Source organism: Harpegnathos saltator, unplaced genomic scaffold, assembly GCF_003227715.2.
Source record: "Harpegnathos saltator strain DR-91 unplaced genomic scaffold, Hsal_v8.6 scaffold184, whole genome shotgun sequence".
Lineage (NCBI taxonomy): Eukaryota > Metazoa > Arthropoda > Insecta > Hymenoptera > Formicidae > Harpegnathos > Harpegnathos saltator.
Genome location: NW_020229966.1, coordinates 46,185 through 53,520, shown reverse-complemented (window position 1 = coordinate 53,520; position 7,336 = coordinate 46,185). Strand labels below are relative to the sequence as shown.

Below are 7,336 nucleotides of genomic sequence, written 5' to 3'. Positions count from 1 at the left end.
TCTTTCTGCCGACTACCGTTATTGTCGGACCCGATTCATAACGGTACTCGTTATTTGCCGCAGTATAATGAGCAATTTCGGAACGTCGATGTGTCGCATCGAAACAAGACGGAAACGTGGAATGGTGACGTGACAAGTCGGAATGGTGACGTGCGATAAGGCTTGCTGTCTCTAATAAATGTCATTGGAGGCGCTCGAGATGTGAGCGGATTAAATAGAAAATCAATGATTTGCTATGAATCCATGAAAATAAGAGAACGGTACACACACACACACACACATACAAACACGCACAGGCACACACTTGCGCGAAACGAAGCATCAGCGTGCGCGATGAAAGAGTAAAAATGCGTGTCATATTTTTACGACTCTACGTAATGTACGAGGCATATGGCACTGTGGCGGCTGTCGTTCCTTTACAACACCGGCTCCCTCTTCTCTCGCCCCCTTTTTCGACTTTGACGTTTCGGTATTCCGGTCACGCGCCGAAATCACCAGGTGATAAAAACTTGAATGTGGGACGAGTGCAATGACTCTCGAGACGTTGCGATGCTTAGAGAACCTTTCTGGCGTAATAAAAGTAAAAGGCGGGAGGAGGGAGGGGAATAGAGCGGAAAGATTCTACTTTAAGGAAAATGAAAATAGCGGAATATTAACCTTTTTCACGTTATTTCTCGAGTCGATATTTTGGTTCCAATTTAATTCTACACGTTCCATTGGACTTCCAGAGAATCTTATAATGCAGCCTGTGTAATTCCGTCCTGCAAATGGTTACTTACTTAATACCATTTTCTCCACACCCAGTTGTCATTTAAAAAATTCCACTTTAGAATTATTCAATATTCGACTATTCCGAATACTCTACCTGCACTTAATTTTTACTTCTAATTCAACAACCAATGTCTTAATTCTACAACTTCCGCGACTGCTGATCGAGAAACAAATATTCGATACTTTACTAAAAATTAATAGGAAAATCTAATTGATGGATAAATAAACCAACAAATTGCGTTTCTTTATAATTTCTTTATTGTGCAGCTTCTTCATTAATGTTAGAAAAATATCTATATTAAACGCATATCTATACATCTGGAAGTGTATAATTATCATTGTTCTGATATATAAATTTTATTGCAGTTTCCCGATGCAGCATATCGTGCTCTTGGTTGCACTACATGGTCGCACTTTGGATATTAGCTCGTAGCATCGACACTCACGCAGATACGATCTGATAAAAGAAAAAAAAGAATTAAAAAAACAAGAAAAACGCGCGTTAATTACCAGGGGTGTCTCAAAGAATCTAATTAAATGCTTCAAGAGCCGAGGAATGTTATTTCTCGTGAAATGTATAACAGTCGATGAGTGGTGCAAATGTACTGTCCTAATTAGTGTAAATACACTATTACGACCGGTTTAGCTGCACCATCGTAATACTAACGTGAAACCGACGTAACAATGGAGAAGAGTGCAAACTCGCGACAAGTGCAAAAAGAATGGGTAAGAAGCGTAAGAAACTCTTCTCTCCGACTCGTCTCTATCGCCAGCCAGCCGTGACCGCATAAAGCCGAGCGCGTCGCGTCATAACACAATCAAAACAGTCCGGACCTTGATGAGGATCAAACGTGTTGTCACGCGCTGCGCGTTTTCCAAAATATTTTATCGCGTCTAAAGTCGATACGCGTGTCACATGGCGCACATGTGTCGATGTATTATTCGCGTCATTTCCATCGATTGATTAAAATATTTCGCTGGCTATTGAACTATTTAATCGGACTCTCATGTGGATTTCGCGGTCATTAACTCGTTTATCTGGTCGAATCGTAATTACGCGAGTGTCCAGTGTCAGTGCCACGACGGAGCGGCCAGGATGCCAGGTCGAGGAGAGTCGCAGGACGTCGCGACGTGGACAGAGATACATCGTATACTTCAAGGTGTGTCGAATCATTTATTACACGGCAAGTTTTCCGTTTTTAACGGACGTTTGTTTTAACGAGCTTACAAGTACAAAGAGATACCCGAGTCGAAATATAGGCCGGCATTCATAGTCAGTCATTATTTGACAAATTATTATAATTTCATGAATTTCCGATTATTTGTTAAACTCTAGTTGTGCTTATATTATTTCATACAAGAATCATATCGATTACAGCAGGCGAATGACAGCCCATGAATACGAATCTGCAATAATGTCCTCATTCAAAGAATCTGAATAATTTGCAACTGTGCATAACGGCCTTAGAATGTAATGTAAATTTCGCAATGGCAATGGAATTTTACGTCTAATAATGCTCTTTGGGCCGCGAGTACGGTTTTTGTTTGTTATACATCATTGTGTACTGTCCGTCAACACTTTCTTATTTACGTTTGGCTTTGTTATTGAAAGAATCCAAATTTGTTATTGAAAGAATCCAAATTAAAGTCTCCATTCGTACACACAGCATTATTGGACACATAATTGTTTTCTTCTTCTTTACAGCTTGTGGGCTAAAATGAGCAGTAGCCATAGGAATTGATTATTTTTTAAATTAATTATTCAAATTATTTCTTTAATTTAATTTCTATACATTTGATAAAATTCAAGTAATAATGTCGAAAACGGACAATAAGTGCGAATAATAGCGGGGCTACTGGACGTTTTACCTCAATCAGCTCTTTTAAGAGCTGATTAAATTCTCATCGAATCTTCCAACGCCAAAAAAAGAAAAAAGGAAATTAGGAAGACATGAGAATAAAATGTGTCTCTTCTTTCACCTATTCCCTCATCGACTTGTATTTCATTATTTAATATTTGCTTATCTCCAGTACGCTACATTTGCAACTAAATAAACTGTATAGTTTTTTACATTGCTAACCGAAGAAAGAAGAAATATTAAATATATTAGTATAGAATATACTGAGATAAGCAAATATTAAACAATTTTTGAACGAGCGGAGATCGCGCAACGTCTTGGAGCTTCAATACGGAGAGCGGCAGTAAACACAGCGGTAAACAGCCATCTGCAGCATCAGGGTAGGAAGTCAATATTGAACGATTCTTCATTGATCCTTCGGGTTTAGCGAAATTTGCAGGATTAATGTGGAACGAAAATTTCGACTCGGGTTTTGTCCGCGAATAAAGTTTGCCGAAAGGAAGCGCGCGCGCGTGCGCAATCGTCTTAGCTGTTACGAAAGAGGAAATGTTGTCACACGCCATGTAAGGTCTCGGCGATGCGATTGTCAAACTCAGCTTGATCGAGCTTGATTTGAAATGAAATTCTAACAAACTTTCCGCTCCCATCATTGTTAATGGACAATAAATTCGTTTCGATTTTCATTTATTTATGGATTAACAGATTCATCTCCACTTTCCATCGCGACGGGCGAGCGATTTTTCGATACGCGCGCCGCCTCGTCGACAAGGTCCCTTAGTAACAGGTAACACGAATTGACGATATTCCGAAAGTACGGTGCAATAATTCGTTTCCTTTTGCACTGTTTATACCATTCATACTCCTCATACTCGGAGCCTCTTTGTCGGAGTAACTCCGCAAGACGGCTCGACTGCCGACGAGCTCCCGTGCTCACTTTAATGAGCTTACCCTGAAGGCCTTCGACGTACGTCTGAACGTCGATACTTGCTTTCAGGCCGAGAGCCAGCTCTCGTAGTGGTAGGCCGTTCTCCGAACTCTCGTAATCATTTTCAACTTGGCCGGGTCGACTGCCTCCAGTCGCGTAAAATAGCCGGCATTTGTCTCCATCACGGAACACCTGGGTGGGAAGAGAAAGTCTCGGAAGAAATGTAATCGGAGGGATGGGCAAGCTCTCGCGCACCCCCGTAATGCGAGGATTTTCGACAAGACCAACCGTACACATATCGGGGCATTGCAACAATGAGATAAAACGTAACAAGATCCGTTGGAGCTGATGAGTAGGAAGTAGAGATGATAATTTTTCGTTGGTACCCGAATCTTGCGCCGACTAAAGACCGTATCACACTAGCGACTCGGGGCTGCGACTGCGTTTGCGATTGCGATTTCTTGTTTTCCAATCACACTTGCGATTGGCGACCGCGGCTGCGGCTGAATACTGTTACACATACTGTCACACGTACAATCCCAGAGAAAGGGCTTACATTCTACGAGATCTACCGAATAATAATAGTCTATCTCCTCATTGAATTGTTTTGACATTTAAAAAAAAATATGTAACACATAAAACAACACCAGATATAACCTTATTCTAATGATCACTTCTATATACTATTAAATAAATGTGATTATGACGAGCGCGTCACGTGATTGTACGGAGCTCTGTGATTGGTTGCGACTGCGGCTGCGACTCACGACTGTGAGTCGCAGCCGCAGTCGCAACCAATCACAGAACTCCGTATAATCACGTGACGCGCGCTCGTCACAATCACATTTATTTAATATGTAAAAGTCAGTGATCATTAGAATAAGGTTATATCCAGTGTTGTTTTATACGTAATCGCAATCGCAGTCGCAGCCGCGAGTCGCTAGTGTGATACGGTCTTAATACGACCGTGCGTTAGCCGTAGCGAGAGTGTTTACACGCGAAATACCTTGGATAACTTTCGGGGGGGGGACACTTTTACGCGCACAAATGAGAGGTGTTTCCAGAGATCAGATATTAAATTTGTTTACTAACAGATATCCAATAGCGTCCCATGGCCCTCTGTATATCGATCAGGACGCTTCCGTCCGTCTCCTTAATGCCGAAGAAAACGCGCACCCGTAATAACTTGGGCAACGGCTGCTCATTCTGCCTTGCTGAAACTTCATTCTGTCTTCTTTTCGTAGAGAGAACTGCGCGACCTCCTTTGCCGAAGGGGAACAGCCAGTTGTACGGGAACGAACAAGTGCTCCGCCGTAATTCAATTCCATCATAATCCGTCCGCTCGGCCGATGTAACCTGCACATATTGTTATGAAACATTCATTAAGCGTTCGAGATTGACACAAGCGCCCGGCCGGTGCCATTCATTCTCGTTTCTTAACTTCCTCCCCCGCTCGTCGTATTTAGTATCGTTTAACGGAGAAATAAAACAAAAATTTCTCTCTTGAATGGAGGCCGGGGCGACGGAATGAAAAGAAGAGAGATGTTTATTTTTCCGCTGAATAACGTCGATCCGGACACAATGAGCGGAGGAAGAAGTTGAACATTGGTATTTCTCGTTCCACAGAGAAGAGAATCGGGAAAAGTTTTCGAAAGAGACGTCTCTCAATCGTCTCGTAAAATTATGGTCACTCCCCCGTCGAATCGCGCGCGCGTCACAAAAGAGCGTGACATTTAACCGGCGCAATATGGCAATCTATTAATAGGTATGAAATAACACCGTATCTCTCTCTCTCTCTCTCTCTCTCTCTCTCTCTCTCTCTCTGTCTTTTTCTCTGTCTCTCAGTCTGCCTCGCTCGTTGTCACGATTATCTAACCTGGCGGTGGTACGATATTTCCTTTGATCTCAACTCCAGTTCCACCGGCACAAATGTAATCAAGCGACGAAGTTCCGGTCGACGTGAAATTGGATACTGGATCATACTCGTCCCGTCGTCGAAGACGGCTGCCACCTCTTGTTCGCGTCTAACCGATCGATGAAGGTACTCGTAGGCTGTCAGATCGCGATTCATCGCAAAAATTCTGTATTGACTTCTCGCTGGAAACCCGAGCTTCTCGCAATATCGTTGGTGCTTGCAGCAGAACCTCGCCCCCGAGTTGACGACTTCCGCTCTTTCTTCTTCTTCCTTCTCCTCTTCCTCCTCCTCCTCCTCCTCGTCTTCTTTTTCATTATTTCTTCTGTCTTCGCCGCGTTCAACGTGAACACCACCGTCGTGCTCACAGTCCGCGCGATGATAACGCGTAGCGCCGTCGCTTTTAATCTCGAGTAGATTTCCAAGAATATCGATGGTCGTGAGAATCGTCCGCGGAGCCGCATCGGCGAACTCGTTGAACTCAAAAGTCGACATCGATCTTCCGCCGCAAGTGGCGCATTCCTTCGAGAGAACCGCACTGTCGTCGCGGACCTAACAATAGCGCGTAATGTTCTTAATGTAAAAAGAGAAAGAAAGCAGGCACGATGGCAAAACACCCCGGAGGAAAATGTAGAAAGACATAATGAGAAAGTTTGTTTTCCGCCGTGGCATCTCGTCGGCCTCGTCGTCGTCGTCGTCGTCGTCGTCGTCGCCGTCGCCGTCGTCGTCGCCGTCGTCGTCATCGTCGTCGTCGTCGTCATCGCCGACAACGACGAGCATAGAATCAACCAAGAAGGGATCGACGAGAGAGCACGTGAAAATCGTGGCGTTACGTTAGCGTTGTCGTAGTTATCGCTGAAATTACATCTACGTTATCGAGCACGCGTCCTCGTACGTGTGCCTTTGATTACCTTCAGATTAACTTCGGCCCCCATTGAAACTTCGTAATGACCTCTTGGCGATATGCTGACACGAAGATCGTCGGGCATCGATAAAATACACCCGATTGTCGATTGATCGTACGACACTGTAGCGTAGTCCTCGTGTTCCATGCGGAAAGTCAACAAGATCGAGACAAAGCCGTCATTCGCGATCGATCCCCTCGCTGGCCTCTCTCTTCGCTGCTTAACGAGCGATGCGGCCGGTGAGTCCTCGCGATGCGACGCGACCCCGTTGTCGCGTTCTTCCGCCCCCGCGGATCCGAAATACCGCCGTAACTCGTCCTCCGACCATTCGCAAGTCACTGGCTGTTCTTCGATCGTGCAGCCGCTGATGATACGCGTGCCGTCTGAAAATAGATTCGCGACGGCCACAAACGGCCGTCAGTACGTTCGCTATCGCGTTGGAATCGAGCAAATTGCGAGTCGCTCGTTGTATTTTCAAAAAAAAATTGTACTTGATACGGCGCGTATTAATTAGAGGTGTAATTTTTCTTCGAAGCTTCGATATACATAAAATATTCGACCTTGTCGACGATTGAAGTTTCAGTCTTTGAACTTCGAAATTTCGAGAATTCGAGGGTATTCGGGAATCGAAACACGATATTTTTGTTATCCACGGAATATAGAATATATGACTGAGATGGCAGTGCATGTACGCAGAAACAAAGAGCGCAGGCTCGGAATCCTTCCTACCGCCTCGCATCCTTCGAAGCTTCGAAGAGTAACTGCCCTAGTATTAACGCATGTTAATACGCAAACATGTATAACATTTATAACATAATTGTGCGTAAAATATGTTAAGCGGGCAAAGTGTGTGTTTTATATCATGTGTCGTATCGTGACTGGCTGGCAACGAATGTGTCAGATACAAGGAGAATTCTCTAATAATAATAATAATAATAATAGTAATAATATTTCTTGAAGTCTC

General features: G+C 43.8%; 1 protein-coding gene across 1 annotated transcript; it reads right to left on the bottom strand.

Annotated features, from left to right (window-relative positions):
* Positions 1-1,089: 1,089 nt before the first annotated feature.
* On the bottom strand, positions 1,090-6,748 carry LOC112588288 (uncharacterized). The gene is made up of 4 exons (XM_025297746.1): positions 6,379-6,748; positions 4,648-4,911; positions 3,579-3,747; positions 1,090-1,228 (listed from the first exon to the last, which is right to left on the bottom strand). Exons 1-4 carry the CDS (start codon positions 6,517-6,519, stop codon positions 1,194-1,196), a joined length of 609 nt encoding a protein of 202 aa, XP_025153531.1. The 5' UTR covers positions 6,520-6,748; the 3' UTR covers positions 1,090-1,193.
* Between the last annotated feature and the right edge of the window lie 588 nt (positions 6,749-7,336).

Excerpts from the sequence above, each read along its gene's own strand:
- LOC112588288 (XM_025297746.1), bottom strand. The coding sequence starts at position 6,519 with ATGGAACACGAGGACTACGCTACAGTGTCGTACGATCAATCGACAATC. Across the intron at positions 4,912-6,378 it reads GGGCCGAAGTTAATCTGAAG|GTTACATCGGCCGAGCGGAC; the intron begins GTAATCAAAGGC and ends CAATATGTGCAG. Across the intron at positions 3,748-4,647 it reads TGGGACGCTATTGGATATCT|GTGTTCCGTGATGGAGACAA; the intron begins GTTAGTAAACAA and ends CTTCCCACCCAG.